The sequence below is a fragment of the Carcharhinus amblyrhynchos genome, chromosome 2, assembly GCF_965287045.1.
Source record: "Carcharhinus amblyrhynchos chromosome 2, sCarAmb.v2.hapA, whole genome shotgun sequence".
In the NCBI taxonomy this organism is placed as follows: Eukaryota; Metazoa; Chordata; class Chondrichthyes; order Carcharhiniformes; family Carcharhinidae; genus Carcharhinus; species Carcharhinus amblyrhynchos.
In genome coordinates, this window is record NC_137325.1 from 127,290,169 (window position 1) to 127,312,334 (window position 22,166).

Consider the following 22,166-nt stretch of genomic DNA (forward strand, 5'->3'; position numbering starts at 1 on the left):
CCATTCAAAAATTTATCTATCTTTGCCTCAAAAACATTCAATGAGGCAGCCTCAACTGTTTCACTGGGCAGGGAATTCCACAGATTCACAACCCTTTGTGTGAAGAAGTTCCTCCTCAACACAGCCTTAAATCTGCTTCCCCTCATTTTGAGGCTATGCCCCCTAGTTCTAGTTTCACCCACCAGTGGAAACAATTTCCCTGCTTCTATCTTAGTTATTTCCTTCATAATCTTACATGCTTCCATAAGATCTCCCCTCATTCTTCTGAGTTCCAATCAGTGTAGTCCCAGTCTGCTCAGTCTCTTCTCATGAGTCAACCCTCTCAACTTCGGAATCAACCTAGTGAATGTCCTCTGCAGCCCCTCCAGTGCCAGTACATCCTTTCTCAAGTAAGGAGACCAAAACTGTACACAGTACTCCAGGTGTGCCCTCACCAGCACCTTATACAGCTGCAACATAACCTCGCTGTTTTTAAACTCCATCCCTCTAGCAATGAAGGACAAAATTCCATTTGCCTTCTTAATTACCTGCACGTGCAAACCAACTCCTTGTGATTCTTGCACAAGGACACCCAGGTCCCTCTGCATAGCAGCATGCTTCAATTTTTTACCATTTAAATAATAGTCCATTTTATTCCTACCAAGATGGATGACCTCACATTTACCAACATTGTACTCCATCTGCTAGACCCTCGCCCACTTACTTAGACTATCTATATCCCTTTGCAGACTTTTAGTGTCCTCTGCAAACTTTGATCTGCCACTCATCTTAGTGTCATCTGCAAATGTTGACACATTACACTTGGTCCCCAACTCCTAATCATCGATGTAAATCGCAAACAATTGAAACCCCAGAGGTGAGGAGGTCCTTCCGAATGTTACAGCACATCTTCTTTTTCTTCCCGATAGCTAGTCAGGTTACATGCTAACCAGCTGACATGTGGGAAAGATCGGGAGGACAGAGGGTTGGTATGTGTAGATCTGAGCCTGGAATTTGAGAGAAAGAGGGATAGATTAGAGGGTCATAAGAGTGGGGGTGCATGACAGCAGATTGAGGCCAAGAGGGAATTGTAATTGATAACAGGTTTGCACAAGGGCCCAAAGTCATCTCATGCTTCTCCTGACCCACAAGGAGTGCTGTAAAAGTAATTTGCCTTCTGCAACCAGATCCTCTCATCTCTCTGCACTGCTGGGTTTCTTAAGCCCTGAAGAACCAGTAAATTTGTGCAACAGTAGGGAGAGTGTTTCCTGCACATGTGCAGATGCAGTGTTGGTATCAGAGCCTGTGACTGTTTTAAGTGAAAGATGCTCTTAAGTGCAACTCTTCTTTCTTGCTATTCCAAATTTCTAGACCCCTGTAAAACTGACTCTGAATAACATAAGACATGACGAACATCAGAGAAGGTCAAGACCTGATAAGGCTGACTCCACATAACTTAGGGCTGGAGGAGTGAGGCGAGATAAGGACAGAACCTTCTATTACATTAGGAAATAAGATATGGTAGAGATCACGGAACCTTTCTGTTCCTTCAAAGGACAAGATAATGATATTATTGATGAGACTTAGGGATCTCGGAGGTCACCGGATCCTAATGCAATTGATGATGTATCACTGCTTGTATTACTAATTGAACATGTACACTGATAAGAGAAAAGGTATAACAATGGAACTGATTCTTGTAGCGGGCACGGTCTTGGTATAGAATCAGCAGTTTGTAGGGACTGCTCTCTGTCTCTCATCATGCCACTGCTTCATTCATACACTATCACACTAGCTAACTCTTCTTCCAATTCAGCAGTATCCCCACAGATCGAGCCCGCCCCGCTGTTCAATAAGATCATGGCTGATCTGAATTGGATCAGTTCCACTTTCCCGCTTTCTCCCCATAACCCTTAATTCCCCTGTCTATCAAAAACCTATCTACTCGTGACTTAAATGTATTTAGCGAGGCAGCCTCCACCACTTCAACGGGCAGAGAATTCCAGAGATCCACCACCCTTTGAGTGAAGAAGTTCCTCCTCAATTCTGATGTAAACTGCCCACCCCCCTTATCTTGAGGCTGTGCCCTCTAGTCCTGCTGTCCTTTCTGAGTGGGAAGAATCTCTCTACCTCTACCCTATCCATCCCTTTCATTATCTTATACATCTCTACAACATCCCCCCTCATCCTTCTAAACTCCAAAGAGTACAAACCCAGTCTATTTAGTCTCTCTTCATAGTCCAACCCCCTCATCTCCAGAATCAGCCTAGTGAACCTCCTCTGCACTCCCTTCAAGGCCAATATATCCTTGCGCAGGTGCGGCGACCAAAACTGCACACAGTACTCCAGCTGCGGCCTCACCAGTGCCCTGGACAGTTGCAACAAGACCTCCCTGCTTTTATATTCAATCCCCCTCGCTATAAAGGCCAGCATTCCATTCGCCTTCTTGATCACCTGCTGCACCTGCAGACTGGGTTTATGCGGCTCGTGCACAAGGACCTCCAGGTCCCTCTGCACCGTTTTTCGCCTTTTAAATAATAATCCCTCCTACTATTATTTCTGCCAAAGTGGATAACCTCACACTTGCTAACATTATACCCCATCTGCCAGGTCCTCGCCCACTCACTCAGCCTATCCAGATCCCTCTGCAGACTTTCCACACCCTCCACGCAATTTGCTTTTCCACTCATTTTCGTGTCATCAGCAAATTTTGTCACCCTACACTCAGCCCCCTCCTCCAGATTATCAATACTTTAGGGACAATTTGTTAACACCAATGATTTAGCGTGTCCAATCCAACTAATCTGCACATCTTTGGGTTGTGGGAAGAAACCAGAGCACCCGGAGAAAACCCACACAGACACGAGGAGAAGGTGAAAACTCCACATAGACTGTCACCCGAGGCTGGAATTGAACCTGGGTCCCTGGTGCTGTGAGGCAGCTGTATGCCACTGTGCCACCCATTCCATGAAATAACTCCCTTGAATATTCCATGATCTCAGTAACTCCTGCAGAAAGGCATCAGTCACATTTGCGCATGTGTTGGAGGCTGCAGTGCGGGCAATGTCCGCATCCGCAACAATTCCCAACTCAGTGACATGACTTATCATGAAAATTGACATCAAACTGCTGACTGCACATGGCAGTCTGATTTAAATATAATAGTGAGGTGTTCTGCCACCACTCCAAGCAAACTTTGCAACATAAAAAATGTCAGAAGGTGCTTAATTTTTCATCCTTCTTACCCCTCTCTAACACCCTGCCTCCTTCCACCTCGGAACCCTGGGTCTCTCTTGCCCCTTGTGGAAGTTGGAGCATAAATATCAACCCCAACTCCTCAGATGAATGACCTAACCTTTGCATTCCCTGGATAGACTGGTGGCTCTGTAGAGTTAATTGCTCATTTCTGGAAAGGGCTTGTCGTTCCTATTAGAAGTCGCATAGGTCATTACTGAGTGTGAAACACAAAAAGCGCATTCCCCTTGCAGCTCAAGAGTATTATTAATTGTAATATTATACAACAGTACCCTCTGCTGAGGAGAAATAGTAATGGCCAGACATACCACACACCGGTAAATGTCTGGTGATACGTGCTGAGTGCCCTCGAGGTATGAATCATTAAAAAGAAGCAGAACATGTGACAAGGAGGATCACAAGCTAATCTGGCTGGCACTGCAGTTATATCCTTCAGGTGTTCATTCCACAGTTTGACTTTAAGCTGGGGCCCTTATCTTTTAAAAAGCATTTAGATAGTTACATGGGTACGATGGGTATAGAGGGATATGGGCCAAATGCGGGCAATTGGGATTATCTTAGGGGCTTTAAAAATAAAAGGGTGGCATGGACAATTTGGACCAAAGGGCCTGTTTCCATGCTGTAAACCTCTGTGACTCTATGGTGAGCTGCCTCTCGCTGAAGGTTTTAAGGGTATAAAGTGTAGTGAATCTGGGAAACCTATGCCCTACCACGCACAACAAGAAACTGCCCATAACAAGAAGAGTAAATCAGCAACTGCAAGGGAGAGTAATGCCTATTACTTGAATGTCCAGTCGAAACAATAAACAGTGGCCAGAAATTTCCCATCCTGCCTACTGCAGGAATTGTAACAGGTAAGACAGAAAATCCAGTGGACCATATGAAGGTCCGCTGACCTCAGGCAGGAATTTCCAATCCTGGGGTGCCCTCGTCCGGAAAATCCTGCCATTTGTTTTTTTGAGCCCCAGACCTCAGGCAGGAATTTCCAATCCTGGGGTGCCCTCGTCCGGAAAATCCTGCCATTTGTTTTTTTGAGACCCAGAAGGCTATTTGAAATGGACTATAGAATCCATTCTGTTCACACTATAGGGAAGCACAATAGCACAGTGGTTAGCAGTGCTGCCTCACGGCGCCCAGGGCCTGTGTTCAATTCCTGGCTTGGGTCACTGTCTGTGTGGAGTCTGCACATTCTGTCCTTGTCAGTGTGGGTTTCCTCTGGGTGCTCCAGTTTCCTCCTACAGTACGAAAGACATGCTGGTTAGGTGCATTGGCCATGCTAAATTCTCCCTCAGTGTACCCGAACAGGCACCAGAGTGTGGAGATTTGGGAATTGTCACAGTAACTTCATTGTAGTGTTAATATAAGCCTACTCATGACGCTAATAAATAAATTTAAACTATGCCAGAAAAAGCTGCTGGTGACATCCACTGGCAAAATCATCTTGCCTTCTCCTGAACCAGCATCCCTCATCTCAATGAATATGATGTGGAGTTGCTGGCATTGGACTGGGGTAGGAGCAGCACTCCAAAAGCTCGTGCTACCAAATAAACCTGTTTGAACTTTAACTTGGTGTTGTGAGATACTTACTGTGTTTAATGAATATATCAGCTTTTTTTCATCCTCTTTTGGGATTTGGGAACCGCTGGCAAGGGTTGCCCATCCCTAGTTGCCCTTGAACCAGGCTTGCTGGGCTATTTAAGAGGAAACATTGGTATGGCTCTGGAGTCACATGTAGGCCAGATCAGCTAAGGATGGCAGATTTCCTTCCCTGAAGGACATTAGTGAACCAGACGGGCATTTACAACAATAGTTGTCATGGTTACCTTCACCAAGACTAACTAGCTTTACGTTCCAGATCTGTTTTTAAATTGAATTTAAGTTCCACCAGTTATTATGGTTCGAGTAGAATCCAGCACATTAGTCTGGGCCTCAGAGTTACCAGTCCAGTGATATTACCATTGTGCCAACATCTATCCTCACAAGCACTCAAAAAAGAAGGATTAATAAACAGAGAATTCTGTCAAATGTAGGTTCCAAGATAAACACTAACAGTACAAACGCAGGCCATTCTAGCAATCGGTATACTTTGTAAAAACGTCAGGAACAGTGATACTGATGTATCTATGGTGTAATGTGATATGTTTAAGAGACAGATCTGGTGGGATGCAAACATATAGCCTCAGGTCAAGGACTGAGATGTATAAGGATCTGTAAATAAACAAGAACGGTTTTTATGAATGGCAATCCATGGTCGCATTCTTTAGGTAATAGGCAACCCCAGAAGAAACTCAATCTAGACCCTCAACTCAAGATGAAACATGGTGGCAGTGGGCAGAGTGTAAAAGACCCAGAAAGACTCCACAAGATGACTGAAGTCCTGAAAAACCTACAAATCCTCAGAAAAAGGACAAGAAGGAAAAAGATTGAAGACTCACCTCAGATTGGAGCTTCATGGGTGTTGCAAATGCAAGAAGACCTCTCCGAAGTTCAGACAGCAGTGAGTACAGATCACAACGTACATGCCAAATTATCACAGCAACAACAGATCCAGACATTGCCTCTCTCAAAACTGTTCTAAAACTTCACAGCAAACACAGCTTGAACAATTGGAAGAAGAGTTTCTCCAGATGCAGAACAGCTTCAGGTTTGCATAAGAAAGGAGCCAATGGATCTGATCAGCACTTTATTCTACACAGTAGGGACCAGAGCAAATGATGTTATTACTAGACACACAGCAACGAACTCATATGAGGAAACCTTCCAGGCATTTTATTTGCATTTCAAGTTTTGAAAAAAAATGGACCATTGAGGGCTTGTCTGGACTCTCAGCAGAATCAGGGATCAGTGCTGTGTCCACTATTATTTGTCATTTATATGGACTATAGGAGGCATGGTTAGTAAGTTTGCAGATGACATCAAGATTGGTGGCATAGTGGATAGTGAAAAATGTGGAATTCACTACCACAGAAGGTAGTAATTCAGACCAAAACATTGTGTGATTTCAAGGAAAATTAGATATAGCTAAAGTGATAAAGGGATATTGGGGGATAGAGGGGGATCAGAATATTGAATTTGATGATCAGCTATGATTATGATTATAATGAATGGTGGAGCAGACTCGAAAGGCCTTCTCCTGCTTCTAGTTTCTTTGTTCCTATGAATGACGAGAGGGAGCAGTTCGTCCTCAACTTTGAAATTAAATCAGGACCACACCAGAACATTTAGTCAAGGCATCACCGAGAGTAACCCTGTGAAGTCTGAAACCTTACAGAAAGATGCTGAACTATTTATATATTTGGGACAAAGAATCAAGAGACGTAGAATAAAGGGTTAACACCAGGAGTGCCTGATACTGATGTAACTGCTGATGTAAACATGATGCAATGTCACATGATTAAAAGATGATGATGTGGTGGGAAGCTGAAGTATAATCTCACATTGAGAAGTATGGTGGCACAGCACAGTGGCACAGTGGTTAGCACTGCTGCCTCACAGCTCTAAAGACCTGGATTTGATTCCCAGCCTCGGGCCACTGTCTGTCTGGAATTTGCACGTTCTCGCCGTGTCTGCGTGGGTTTCCTCCGAGTGCTCCAGTTTCCTCCCGCAGTTTGAAAAATGTGCTGGTTAGGTGCATTGGCCATGTTAAATTCTCTCTCAGTATACCTGAACAGGCTGGTTTGTGGCAAGTAGGGGATTTTCACAGTAACTTCATTGCAGTGTTAATGTAAGCTTACTTGCAACAGTCATAAATAAATATAGATCTAAATAATGATTTTTATGAATAACTGTCTATGGTAGCGTTCATAGGGTAACAGACAAACCCTAAAGAAAACCTATCTAGACCCTGAACTGAAGGTGAAACATACTCAAGGACAGTTGATATGATCTCATTTACTGTGGTAAAATATAGCCATGTCACATCAAATTATTCAGTCCCTGCAATAACAACTGAAATATCTTTACCAAGTACTTTGGAATTTCAACAGCTGGCGATGTTACAGCATGCTTCAACTATTTCCAGCATGAAGGTTCAAAATTAGTAACATTACTGGTAGCACAAGCACATTATTGCTCCATGCAAGTGCCTGGGAGTGCCAGTGACCTTGTCAAAGTGTCTGGGGTCAGGAGAAGGCTACCTACCTGAAATATTTCTGCACCGCCATAAGGATGTCTTACTCACTCACCAGAACAAGAGAGGTGGAAAACAGCAGCATTGGAAAACCTGGCACAGCCACTGAGTCAGTTATTAACTTTTATCACTGGCCACTTCACAGGGTGGGGCGTTATTTTGGAGTGGGCCATACCAACTTCATCCCAATGACCTGTCAACCGGAAGAGAGCCAGTGGTCTCAGCTGCTCACTGTAACTCAGGCCAGGGGTGAGAGTGAAGCCTTCCCATCTGGTGAAGTCCCATTCCTGCCTCCACCTCTTCTGATGGCAAGGATAGTGTTTGGGATGGGTGGAGGTTCTACCTTGTGGAAATTTGGCACAGAAGCCAAGTCCTGGCATATCCAGATTGCGCCTCAATGTCCAGCACCTCCATCACACTCCAACCAGGCTGTTGCTATGGCTACTGCACTCTTCTGACCTCCATATCCACACTGAGATTAGGTGAACTCAATATAAAAGTCTCAAACACCACTATCAAAGGAAATGACCTTGCTGTCAATTATGTGCAACTCCCAACAAGGGTTGATAGGGCAGCGAATGCAGAAACTGCTCTGGAATTTGCACTGTTTCAGCTTTCTGAAAATAGCATTTTTCTCTCTATTCAAATACATAGACAAATATGAAAATCCTGTACTTCCACTGTCGGGGAAGCAGTGGCATAGTGATATTGTTACTTGACAAGTAATCTAGAGACCCAGGGTAATGCGCTGAGGACCCAGGTTCGAATCCCACCATGGCAGATGGTGGAATTTCAATTCAATAAAAATCTGGAAATAAAGTCTAATAATGACCATTGTCGATTGTCGTAAAAACCCAACTGGTTCACTGATGCTCTGGAAGGAAATCTGCCGTCCTTATCCGGTCTGGCCTACATGTGACTCCAGACCCACAGCAATATGGTTGACTCTCAACTGCCCTCCAAGGGCAACTAGGAATGGGCAATAAATGCTGACCAGCCAGTGACACCCACATCCACTAAATTAATTTAAAAAGATAGGAAATACCGCAGATAGTTATGTCATTTCAAATTCAAATAACCTGTTAATCAATAACTTAGTTATTGTCATCCAACCCATCAGACATTGAAAATCAACCATTTCAAGTGTTGAATCTCATTCCTTCTGGTTTAATTACTGTTGGAGATTTCAGTGTCACTGACTTTTTATTTCAGTCTTTTCCTTTCTGTTTCTTTTTTTCACACTTATAATCCAATCTTCTTTTCCCTCCCTTTATTCCTCTTTCTGTACCTGCTTTGTCATTGTGTTCACCCTGTCTAATTTACACTTCTTCATTCCTTTCACTGGTATTTTCACTATTCTTCAATCTGATTGGGGAAAAGGACTGTTATTTTCTCTCTTGATGAGGAGATGCCGGCGTTGGACTGGGGTAAACACAGTAAGAAGTCTCACGACACCAGGTTAAAGTCCAACAGGTTTATTTGGCAGTAAATGCCACTAGCTTTCGGAATGCTGTTCCTTCATCAGGTGAGTGGCTGCTCCCTAATAGCACCATGGGTGTCCCTACACTACATGGGCTGCAGCAGTTCAAGAAAGCAACCTTCTCAAGGGCAATTAATTGCTGGACCAGCCAGCAACACTCACACCCCTTGAATGAATAAGGGTGAACTTGCAGCAACAAATATCATTATGATTAAACAGGCAAGGAAATGTCTCACGAACAGTGGATGCCATTCAATGTCCCCCTACAAGACATTTGGACCATTGTGTCTAAGGTTGAAAGGCTGCAGCACTATTACATAATGAGTAAGTGCGTGAACAAAATGAGGGGGCGACCTGATTGAGGTGTTCAAGGTGATGAGGGACATGGATAGGGTGGATAGGGAGCAGCTGCTCCCCTTAGTTGAAGGGTCAGTTACGAGAGGACACACAAGTGAGGGATGGGAGGGTTGGGGGGATTTCAGGAAAAATGTTTGTACCCAGAGGGTGGTGATGGCCTGGCATGTGCTGCTTGGGAGGGCAACGGAGGCGGGATGCCTCACACACTTTAAAAAGCATCTGGATGAATATTTGGCACACCATAACATTCAAGGCTATGGACCACGTGCTGGCAAGTGGGACTAGGTAGGGCCTTTCATGTGTCGGTGCAGACATGGTGGGCTGCACTCTACTATTCTGTGATTCAGTGAATATAACAGAGAACATGTAAACAGAATGACAACATCTCAAACACTGAAGTTATTTTTTAGTACCATTGGCCACATTTAAAGTTTATTTATTAGTATCACAAATAGACTTATATTAACATTGCAATGAAGTTACTGTGAAAATCCCCGAGCTACCACACTCTGCCACCTGTTTGGGTACACTGAGGAAGAATTTAGCACGGCCAGCGCACCTAACCAACACGTCTTTCGGACTGTAGGAGGAAACTGGAGCACCCGGAGGAAACCCACACAGACACAGGAGAACATGCAGACTCCACACTGGCAATGACCCGAGCCAGGAATCGAACTCGGGTCCCTGGCGCTGTGAGGCAGCAGTGCTAACCACTGTGCCACTGTGCTGCCCATTTACTTGGGATTAAATAGATCTGTATCATGGATTAAGTGCAATTATGTAAATTGTGCCGATAGAATGCTGCAACTGTTTCCTGGAGGCTGCAGAAATGGACTAATTGTTTATGTATGAATATCATCTTCAATTTGATGGGAGCTTTCAGGCTGGAATTTAAGTAGATGAATATGTTACCTTAACGACCCACACCGACAGAGATCTTCCTCCCTCAATCGCTGATGCCAGATGGCTGCTTTTTCTTGCATGATATTAAAAGATGTTTTTTTTAATTCACAGTATTGATTCTGCTGTTGAGTTAATACAGAGGAGAGAACTGTTCCTGTTTTAGATAATCAGTAAAGGAACTTTTTATTTTATGGTGATCTGTGTCGCCGGTTTTCAAAAAAAAAACAGATTGCTCTCCAGGTACAGAACATTGCCTTTAACAGTATGTAATTATCACAAAGTATTCTCTGTTAATTGACTGATTTGGGAAGCTAAATATAATGACTACTTATTAATCATGAAAGGAGATGTACGGCGGCAAGGCAACTGCAATAATTGCACTAACGATGGAGAAACGTTAATTAATGAAAAGAACAATGATGTAAAAAATTAGATACATAATGTTTAGCCACTGATTTAATATGCTTTGGGAACTCATTAGTGTGCGTGGCAGCAATGGAGTGCAGGAGATTTACAGCGCCCATACTGTGAGCCCTTTGCAACGAGACAGATGCCAGTCTTTGTTGTTGGATCTCATACTGTTGAAAGCACGATAATGGTGAGACTTCCATTGAGATTTTATGGGTGGAACTGTCAGCATGGACTGGAGTTTTTCTACATATTGCACTTACCATCATAATTCATAGTAAACTGAGACCTCATTAGTGGAAGGAGGTGATGGCCTCGTGGTATTATCGCTGGACTATTAATCCAGAAACTGTTCTGGGGACCTGGGTTTGAATCCCACCACGGCAGATGGTGGAATTTGAGTTCAATAAAAAATATTTGGAATTAAGAGTCTGCTGAAGGCCACAAAACTATTGTTGATTGTTGGGATAACCCAACTGGTTCATTCATGTCCTTTAGGGAAGGAAATCTGCTGTCCTTAACTGGTCTGGCCTACATGTGACTCCAGAGCCACAGCTCCGAAATGGCCTAGCAAGCCACTCAGTATGGCAACTAGGGGTGGACTATAAACACCAGCCAGCCAGCAACACCCATGAATGAATAAAAAAAAGAAACAACTTGCAATTATTTAGCGCCTTCCACACCCTTAGAATGTCCAAAAGTGCTTCCTAACCAAAGAAAATACATTTGAAGTGACTTACCTCAAGAAATGCAACATAGACATCAACACCCTTGCTCAGGTGTTCCTGTAACCTGAGTCAGGAGGAACCTGCTGAATGAAGGGACACAATTTTTTGACGACACCCCATGACAAGAGGAGATCTGGAAAAGGAGACTGAGAAAGGAATCCCAGTGATCTAGAGTCCAGGGACAATACCCACCTCTCGGAAACATCTGCCAAATGTGCCGTCAAAGATATGACTCTAGGATCGGGCTCATTAGCCATGCAAGAACCCACAGAGCCCATGACCAGTGATGAAAGGTTTCTTAAGTGGACAATCATACTCGTTGGTGAGTAATCGCCAAAGAAGAAGAAAAGAAAAATGTAGTGCAGGAAACATGGCAGCCAATTTATGCACAGCAAGCTCCCACACACAACCATGAGACAAGGGGCCAGATAGGCCATTTTCAGTTTGTTGGTTGGGGCACAAATATTGGCCAGGACACTCTTTGAAACAATGCGATGAGATTTCTTACAATCTTTTGGGTGGCACAGTAGCACAGTGGTTAGCACTGCTGCCTCACTGTGCCAGGGATGCAGGTTTCAATTTCAGCCTCGGGTGACTGTTTGAGTGGAGTTTACGCATTCTCCCTATGTCTGTGCGGGTTATCTCCAGGTGCTCTGGTTTACTCCCATAGTCCAAAGATGTGCATCTTTGGTGGATTGACCATGTTAAATTGCCCGTAGTGTCAGGAAGACTAGCAGGATAAATACAGTTATGGAGATAGGGCCTGGGTGGGATTGTTATTGGTGCAGGCTCAATGGGATGAAAGCTCTCTTTATGCACAGTAGGGGCTCCATGCTGTTCAATATCTCAACCAAAAGATGGCCCCTGATAATTCAATTTGTTCCCACGACCCTATAACAATAACTTGCATTTATATTGGATGTTTATCATAGAAAACATCTCAAAGAACTTCATGAAGTCATACCAAAGAAATTGCATTAAACAGGCATTCTTCTGAAAAGAATTGCATGCAGTTCTAGTCCTCCGGATTAAATCATGATATAATTTATATTTAAATTTATGGCAGAAGATTAGAATATCTGTAAAGGAACTTAAATAGTGATAAAGTGATGGAAAAGTGCAGCATCCATTTTGACCTGAAAGACAAACATAAAATAATCTAGAAAGGGCACATTGTTCACGGCACTGCAGAGGTTTTAGGCAGACATCTTTGGATCATTCGAAAACACTTTGCTTTCAGCAGCTCACTGGAACGTTAACTAGTTTCTGAGTTTTGATTCCAATAAGTCAGAGGCAGGCTGTACAACGGGTTATTCTCATCCCAGGTTGCTGAGCACTGACTTTTGCTGTAGCCATATGCACTCCCAACTGGACAGAGGGGGAGGAAGGTGTGGTTTGGGGGATGGGGAGGGGTGGTGCGGGGGTGGAAGGGAGGTGAAGGATCAGACCAGGAACTAAACATCGGCCACTGAGGTGCCATTGGCTGCCTGCGGGCAGGTAACAGAGATCTTAATGAATGCCTGGGTGGCACAGTGGTTGGCACTGCTGTTTCACAGCACCAGGGACCCGGGTTCGATTCCCGGCCTGGGTTTCTGTGCAGAGTCAACACATTCTCCCCATGTCTGGGGAGGAAGCTCCGGCTTCCTCTCTGAGTCCAAACGTGCGGGTTAGGTGGATTGGTCATGCTAAATTGACCTTGGTGCCGGGGAGAGTAGCTGGAGTAAATGCACGGGGATAGAGCCTGGATGAGATTGTAGTCGGTGTAGGCTTGATGGGCTGAATGGCCTCCTGTTGTGCTGTAGGATTCTGTTTAAAAAAGCCACCTGTTCATCCTGCTGGACACAATTCAATCCAGGCTGTGGAAAAAGATGGATACATATTTTCTTAGCTGCCCTCCACCCTCCCCACAATCCCTTGTTTCTTAATGCTGGATGGAACTTTCAGTATACTTTGCAGATAGTTTCGACTCTATGTGTTTGGGAGCCAGTGTGCTGGTGCATGCTGGAATATGCATCCAAATCAATATTGCTGAAATAAATAGCCAACCCTTAAGTGCTGTTGTAAACTAGAATTCAATGCAGCTATAATGCTCCCTCTGCAATAAAATATATGTGGCATTAACAATGTAGGAATAACGTAGGAACATGCTTGGTTGCTCTTAAAAGGTCCATATATGTCCTATAAAATGCCAATCCTAATATAAATATGAAACTGTTTACATCATTTTCAATATTTTTCATTTATAATAATCCCCTAGTTACAGAAAATAAAATATCCGGCTATTACATTTCATTCCAATATATTAAATTTAAAAATATAAAATTTAACTCATTTAGACTGTTTACGGACAGCATGATGGCGCAATGCTTAGCGATGATACCTCACAGCGTCAGGGACCTGGGTTTGATTCCCAGCTCGGATGACTGTGTGGAGTTTGCACATTCTCCCCATGAGTTTCCTCTGTGTGCTCCAGTTTCCTCCCAGAGTCCAAAAGACATGCTGGTTAGAGTGCGTTGGTCGTGCTAAATTCTCCCTCGGTGTACCCAAACAGGCGCTGCAGGGTGACAACTAGGGGATTTTCACAGTAACTTCATTGCAGCATTAATGTAAGCCTACTCGTGACACTAATAAATGAACTTGAATGTGTGGGGAAGTGTAAAGATCAGGTTAATGGATTGTGGATGTATATAAACTTCATTTGAGGTGCCATCAAACTGCTGAAGATAAATCTGGAGTTTTATTCATTTCTCAGCTTTGTTTTCTCTCGGTGTCTTCCGCATGCCGGGAAATCCATTGTAAGGTGCCGTGGTGTTCTGGTGCCAACCATGGCTCAACTGGTAATACCCACCACACAAAGTCAAAAAGACTGAGGGTTCCATTCCAGGAGTTGAGTGAAAGAACCTAAGCTGAGGCTCCAATGTAGTATTTTGAAGGAGTGCTGCACTGTCGGAGGTGCTGCCCTGCATTAAACTAAAGCCCCTTCTGCTTTCTCAGGTGGACACTAAAGATAGAAACATAGAAACTAGAAGCAGGAGTAGGCCAGTCGGCCCTTCGAGAGCTGTCCGTCACTTATCTTGATCATGGCTGATCATCAAATTCAATATCCTGACCCCCTCCACCCCCGCTATTCCTTCATATCTCTTGATTTCTTTAGCCCCAGGAGTTATATCTAATTTCTTCTTGGATTCAGATAATGTTTTGGCCTCAACTACTTTCTGTGGTAGTGAATTCCACACATACACCATCCCCTGGTGAAGAAATTTCTCCTCATCTCAGTTCTAAAAGGCCTACCCATTATCCTCAAACTATGACCCCGTAGTTCTGGACTCTCCCACTGTTGGGAACATTCTTTCTGAATCTACCCTATCTCACCAAGTTAGAAGTTTATAAGTTTCTATGCGATCCCCTCTCACCCTTCTAAACTCCAGTGAATGAGTTTGTGTGGTTCTCTGGTCAATATTTAGCCGTCAGTCAAGAGCACAGTAATGGGCGATCTGGGCAATATCACCTTGCTGTTTGCAGGATCGCACTGTGCCTCAATTGTCCACTATATTTCCTACCTTACAACGGTAACTACATTTCAACATATTCCATTGGCTGTAAAGCATTTTAGGATATCGTGAAAGGCACTATATAAATGCATGACTTCCTTCCTAGGATTTTGAGTTATGTGAAAATGCAGCTTGGTTTTGATGTTGCACGGGCCTAGATTAATGTATGCCATGTTATTTTTCCCACAGGGGACATTAAAGCTTTACTTAAATCAAATGTATGAACTATTAGTGGAGCGCTGGAATTAAATGTAATTTCACAGCAATTAATAGCAGTACATTTGTAAATGTTTCAGAGCAAATGTTTATTATAAATTAATAACCCATGTTACTCAGTGTAAAACATACAGGCTGATTCCATTTGATAGCTTAACTGAAATATTCCACTGGTATCACATTGGTTTCATCAAAAGCTGTTAATGATTTATCGTCATAGTTTATCTGCATTATTAACAATAATGATATTACCACTTTATTAAATAGAAAATTAAGTATGCATGCATGTACATTTAGGCTACTGAATGAATTTTAATATATACAAATGTATCCTTTTTCCAGTCTGATTCACTGCCTTTGGGTTATGTTCAGAGATGGAATTATGCTACAATATTAAAGAGACAAGTACTAACTGTAAGGCTCTTTGTATTTAATGTGCAGAGAGCAAGGCTCTTTGTACTGAGCGTGTAGAGAGTAAGGTTCTTTGTAGTTAGTGTGTAGTGAGCAAGGGTCCTTGTAGTGAGTGTGCAGTGAGCAAGAGTCATTGTAGTCAGTATGTAGTGAGTAAAGGACTTCGTAGTGAGTGTGTAGTGAGCGTGTAGTGAGCAAGGTTCTTTATAGTGAGTATGTAATGATTAAGGATCTTTATAGTGAGTGTGTAGTGAGTAAGGGTCTTTATAGTGAGTGTGTAGTGAGTAAGGGTCTTTATAGTGAGTATGTAATGAGTAAGGGTCTTTATAGTGAGTGTGTAGTGAGCAAGGTTCTTTATAGTGAGTATGTAATGAGTAAGGATCTTTATAGTGAGTGTGTAGTGAGTAAGGCTCCCTGTAGTGAGTGTGTAGCAAGCAAGGCTCTTTGCAGTGAGTTTGTAATGAGTAAGGGTCTTTTGTAGTGAGTGTGTACTGAGTAAGGGTCGATGTAGTGAGTGTGTAGTGAGTAATGGTTTTTGAGTGAGTGTGCAGTGTCGGGTGTTAATTGTATACCAGCTGTGAGTTCAGCATTCAGATGGTAGACTTTAATTGGGAACCCACAAGTGACCATGCTGACTGCAGCTACATTCAAAACCTGGTGACACTAGAGTGGGAGTACATGGTGTCTGCTGGTGCCATCAAGACCTTCCGTGCCCGATGGGCATTGCTGGGACAAGGGTGTTTTTTTGACCCCTTTAATCACATTTTGGTTCAGTGTTTTAAGTTTCCTTTGCTATTTGTTTTTGTTTGACACAGTATCCCTTTAAGGGGCTGCTCTCTTACCTTCTCCCCTAGTTTGTTGAATTTAATTTAACTTATTATACTCAGAAGAGGTTAGGGTAATGCAGAAAGTGTGGTTGATGGTCCGAGGTACATGATATGCCGTCTGTGTTGCTATAACCAAAATAATTGTGTGTGCGTTCTATCTTTCACCATCTGGCTATCTAAACTGGAACATCATAGGCCAATAATCCAGAGACCAGAGACCAAGAGTGAGATTTTCCAGCTGCGCTTGCCCCCCAAATCTGGAAAATCCCACCCGAAGTCAACAGACCTTTGCCTGGTTTCTTCCCCACACCCCCGCACCCCACCGCTACCATTCCCCTGGCAGGCAGAAAATCCTCCCTCAAAAACAATAGAGAGTGAGGATTTGGCAGTTTAAGAACTTGAGTTCAGACTATTTTTGGAAATAAGAAGCTGGCATCAGCAAAAGTGATCGTTGAAAGCTGTCAGATTGTCGTAAACCAGCTCACTTTAATATCCTTTGGAGAAGGGCTGGAGATCTGTGTCCTTACCCTGTCTGGGACTGCATGTGACTCCAGTCCCACACCAATCTGACTGACTTTTCAACAGCAGAATGAAGTGGTCAGGCAAACGATGCAGACTGCTGCACTGCAGCTCGGATGTGGAGATGCCGGTGTTGGGCTGGAGTGGGCACAGTCAGAAGTCTCACAACACCAGGTTAAAGTCCAACAGATTTATTTGGTATCACAAGCTTTGGGAGCACTGCTCCTCCATCAGGTGAGTGCAGCTCACTGCAGCTAGAAGACAGCTTAACCTCACCTGCTCAGGGTAACTAGAGATGGACAAAAAAAGGTGCTGGCCCTCCAGTGATGTTCACATTCAGAATGAATAAAAAGATTCTTCAAACCTGGGGTAGGTGAAGGAACCAAGTAACACTGCAAGGTTTACGTAGGTTCAAATTCCAAAAATCTGAAAACCAAGCCCAATCTGTCACACTGCCTTTGACTAGTTTCAACAGGTCAGGGAACCAACGGCAAACTTTTTCTCGAGAGGCTGATCGGGTATTTAATATGCCAGTGAGGCTGCCTGTCTCAAATGTTGAACAGATTTTTAAATACAAACATTCCAAGCCAGCTTTCCCAGAGCTCAAGACCTTAGCTGGAGGGAGGCAAAGAAGGACGGGATCCTTGAGGTGTGAACATTTCCAGCGCTTCTTGTGGGCCAGGAGGAGCAGGAATGCTTCCTCTCAGTAACCTGCCGACACCATAAACCACAATACCCACCTGACCCCTGATCTGTACAAACATCCCAGCCCAAAGACGCGCAGGTTAGGTGCATTGGCCATGCTAAATTGCCCCTTAGTGTCAATGGGATTAGCAAGGGAAATATGTGGATAGACCGTGGGAGGGATTGTTGCTGGTGCAGACTTGATGGGCTGAATGGCCTCCTTCTGCACTGCAGAGATTCTATGATCCACCTCCCCCACCAAAAGAAGGCCAAGGAATGGAGGCAACTGACAAAAGGACAGTGACTAAAATGGAAATCCTGCCATCGCAAAAGTATTACCCATGGCAACTTAGCTGGAACTTAATTTTCCATGGGCCTTGCAGTTGGCTCTGTCTGCCTCTCTCCTTCTCTGTCTCACATTATTACCATCCTTAGTGGAGTAGATCACAGTATGCACAGATATGAATATTTATGAGATCTGACAAATATAACAAAGGGGCTTTTCATCTGCGTTAGTTTCATTAGGTTTGTGTTGCAAAGATGTGTTTACAACTCACAAACCCTTAATTACGTTTGGCAGCATAAAAAGATTTGGCACAACGTTAATCTTTCATATGTAAGTCCTTTCACTAGTTTGGTTATTTGTGTCTCCTGGAGATATGAGGCCTTCAACCCCCAGTAACCCCACAACCCTCCCCAATCAGTTGACAAGACAAAAATTAAATAATCTTAACCAGAGTAAAGCCAAGTATGTCAGGAATACTCAATATAAACAATAACAATACTCATTTGAACTTTCTCTTCAACCTCATCTTATTATAGAAAGGATATTATTAAACTAGAAAGAGTGCAGAAAAGATTTACTAGGATGCTACTGGGACTTGATGGTTTGAGTTATAAGGAGAGGCTGGATAGAGTGGGACTTTTTTCTCTGGAGTGTAGGAGGCTGAGGTGCGATCTTATAGAGGTCTATAAAATAAAATAATGAGGGGCATAGATCAGCTAGATAGTCAACATCTTTTCCCAAAAGTATGGGAGTCTAAAACTAGAGGACATAGGTTTAAGATGAGAGGGGAAGAATATGAAAGGATCCAGAGGAGCAATTTTTTCACAGAGAGGGTGGTGAGTGTCTGGAAAAAGCTGCCAGAGGTAGTAGTAGAGACAGTACAATTTTGTCTTTTAAAAAGCATTTAGATAGTTACATGGATATGATGGGTATAGAGGGATATGAGCCAAACACGGGTAATTGGGATTAGCTCAGGGGTTTAAAAAAAATCACAGCATGGAAAGGCCTGTTTCCATTCTGTAAATCTCTATGACTCTATGACTCTCCACTCCTCACCCACCTTCCACTTAGTGCAGAAGCACTTGACCTCTTCAAGTGTTCCCCATGGTTCAGGAGTGTCATGGAAACCTGGTTTGTTTCACATCTAGGCAAGGTTGTAAATCTTTTGAATTCTTACTTCCTTAGCCCTCAATGGAAAGACGGATGCTGAGAGCAGACCTGATAGCGGTCTACAAAATTATGAGTGGGTTTTTGATTTGATTTGAGTTGATTTATTATTGTCGCATGTATTAACATACAGTGAAAAGTATTGTTTTCTTGCGCACTTGGAGTATTGTGTGCAGTTCTGGTCCCCACATTACAGGAAGGATGTGGAGGCTTTGGAGAGGGTGCAGAGGAGGTTTACCAGGATGTTGCCTGGTATGCAGGGGAGGTCCTATGAGGAGAGACTGAGGGATTTGGGGTTGTTTTCACTGGAAAGAAGGTGGCTAAGAGGGGATCTTATTGAAACATATAAGATGATTAGAGGTTTAGATAGGGTGGATGGTGATAGCCTGTTTCCTCGGATGGAGAAATCTAGCACGAGGGGGCATGGCTTTAAATTAAGGGGGGGTAGTTATAGGTCGGATGTCAGGGGCAGGTTCTTTACCCAGAGGGTGGTGAGGGACTGGAATGCCCTGCCTGCTGCAGTTGTAAATGTGCCTAGTTTGGGGGCGTTTAAGAGATTGGTGGATAGGTTTATGGACGAAAAGGGATTGGTTTAGATTAGAGGGTCAATGTTTTTTTTTAAAAATAAGACTGGTCGGCGCAACATTGTGGGCCGAAGGGCCTGTTCCGCGCTGTAATGTTCTATGTTCTATGTTCTATACAGACAAAACACACCGTTCATAGAAAAAAAAATGGGAGAGTGCAGAATGTAGTGTTACAGTCATAGCCAGGGTGTAGAGAAAGATCAACTTAACGCAAGGTAGGTCCATTCAAAAGTCTGACGGCAGCAGGGAAGACGCTTGAGTTGGTTGGCATGTGACCTCAGACTTTTGTATCTTTTTCTCAAAGGAAGAAGGTGGATAGTCAGAGGTTTTTCCCCAGGTTGGAAGTGACAAATACAAGGGGACACAGGTTCAAGGTGAGAGGGGGAAAGTTTAAGGGAGATGCAAGGGGGGAGGTTTTCATACAGAGAGTGGTGAGTGCCTGGGTGCGCTGCCAGAGAAGGTGGTGGAAGCAGGCACATTAGCAACATTTAGGAGGTATCTGGATGGGTACCTGAATAGGGAGGGAATAGAGGGATACGGGCAGTGTAAGGGCAGAAGGTTTCTTTCAGTTTAGTTAGGACATCATGATCGGTGCAGGCTTGGAGGGCCAAAGGGCTTGTTCCTGTGCTGTACTTTTCTTTATTCTTTGTTAACACTCAGCAGTAAAGAATATTCAGGACAGATAGCTTTTTGGTCGCTAAGGGAACCGAGGGATATGGGAATAGACTGAGAATGTGGAGCACGGATAGAGCAACCATTGAATGATATAGCAGGCTCAAGAGGCCAGCTAGCCTCCTCCTGCTCCTATTTCTAATGTTTTTATATTCCCACAACTGAAAATATAACCAGAAGGGAAAGCATCGCGAACAATCATTGAAATATCGGGCTGCAGGCGTAAATTTCTGAATCTCGATACGTCCTTTATTCAATCTGTCCCCCAAATCAAAATGCAGGTCACAAATGTATCAGACATGTGTGTACAACTGTCGGTACTAAATTGTCATTAGCCCAACTGGCCATTTAACACTTAATTACAGTGTAGTGCAATTAGCAAACGAGGCGTCGGTTTCGCCAAATTAACTGAAGGTTGAATTGGAAAGTGCTCAGCTGGGAGCACTCTGGTTGTGCGCCCCCCCCCCCCCACCCCCATCATTTAGAGAAAGCACAGCCTGACACGGTGAAACGATTGGAGAGGAAGTTCAGAACAAACTGCGTTGCTAACTGGCTGCACCGCTCCTGTGTTTCAGGTGGAACTTTCTGGGTGTTCAGGGGTCTCTCCTGAGCCATTTCATTGAACCGGTCTACCTACAGAGCATTGTGCTGGGAGGCACTCACCACGTCGGGCTCCTTTCCCGCACGCTGTGCCAACGGCCGGAGGATGTCGCTCAGTTGCCGCTACCCTACCGATGCAACCAGCCTCTTCTAAGCGGTACGTGATCAGTCTGATAAGGGTGGCCTGTCGTGAGCGGCCTGTATAATCTCAGGCAGGGCCTGACCTCACACCCTCCTCAATAAAACACACAAGGCCGGGCACTGGGGGGGGGCACAATAAACTTGAAGATGATGTGTCCCTGCCAGTTTTGGGCAGCACAGTGGTTAGCACTGCTGCCTCACAGCAACAGGGACCCAGGTTCAATTTCAGCTTGGGTCACTGTCTGCGCGGAGTCTGCAAGTTCTCCCCGTGTATATGTAGATTTCCTCTGAGTGCTCCGGTTTCTTCCTACAGTTTGAAAGATGTGCTGGTTAGGTGCATTGGCCATGCTAAATTCTCCCTCAGTGTATTAGCATAGGTGCTGGAGTGTGGCGACTAGGGGATTTTCACAGTAACTTCATTGCAGTGTTAATGCAAGCCTACTTATGTCACGAACAAATAAACTTTCATTATATGGCAGTTGAACCCTGGCTGAATCACTTGAAAAACAGTAAAAAGTCTGACAACACCAGGTTTTAGTCCAACCGATTCACTTGATAGTAAACGCACAAGCTTTCGAGGTTTCCCTCCATTCACCTGACGAAGAGGGAAACCTCGAAAGCTTGTGCGTTTACTATCAAATAAATCGGTTGGACTAAAACCTGGTGTTGTCAGACTTTTTACTGTGTTTACCCAGTCCAACGCCGACACATCCACATCATGAATCACTTGAACCAGGGCAAAACCATAATCAGTCACATCCAAAGCCATTCAAGTTCACGTTTTCCTCGATCTTTTAGGCTAAGGATTCAGTTCATCTGAATCTGGCCTCTCCTCATAAAAGAGCCACAATCTTGTTCAAAAATGCAAGAAATTGCATTTATTTGGGAAGGCTTTTCTTAGGCACACAAGGACCAATAGGCACATTTTAGAAGTGTTTTCACATCACATCAAGCAGAAATTCTACCCTGTAGCTTTAAGCTAAGAGTAAGTATTACACACAGTCTGCTGAGAACTGTTCTAAACCAGTGTTATACATTTGCACCATACTACAAACTGGAATTAATATGAATTGAACACAGCATTCTGTATCGAATACATCTGAATAATTTCCATTATAATGGTGACATGGTGATACCATGGTTAACAGGTGCCTTGATGTGGGTATGCCGGCGTTGGACTGGCGTAAACACAGTAAAAAGTCTGACAACACCAGGTTTTAGTCCAACCGATTTATTTGATACTATCAAATAAATCGGTTGGACTAAAAC

General features: G+C 43.8%; 1 protein-coding gene across 1 annotated transcript in view; it reads left to right on the forward strand.

The window, feature by feature from the left end:
* The window catches only part of adarb2 (adenosine deaminase RNA specific B2 (inactive)), a 665,338-nt gene that overhangs the window by 619,157 nt on the left and 24,015 nt on the right, over nucleotides 1-22,166 (forward strand). The window contains exon 9 of the mRNA XM_080217455.1: nucleotides 20,732-20,913. Within this exon, the coding sequence (XP_080073581.1) occupies nucleotides 20,732-20,913 (182 nt within the window). The remainder of the gene's footprint in view (nucleotides 1-20,731; nucleotides 20,914-22,166) is intronic.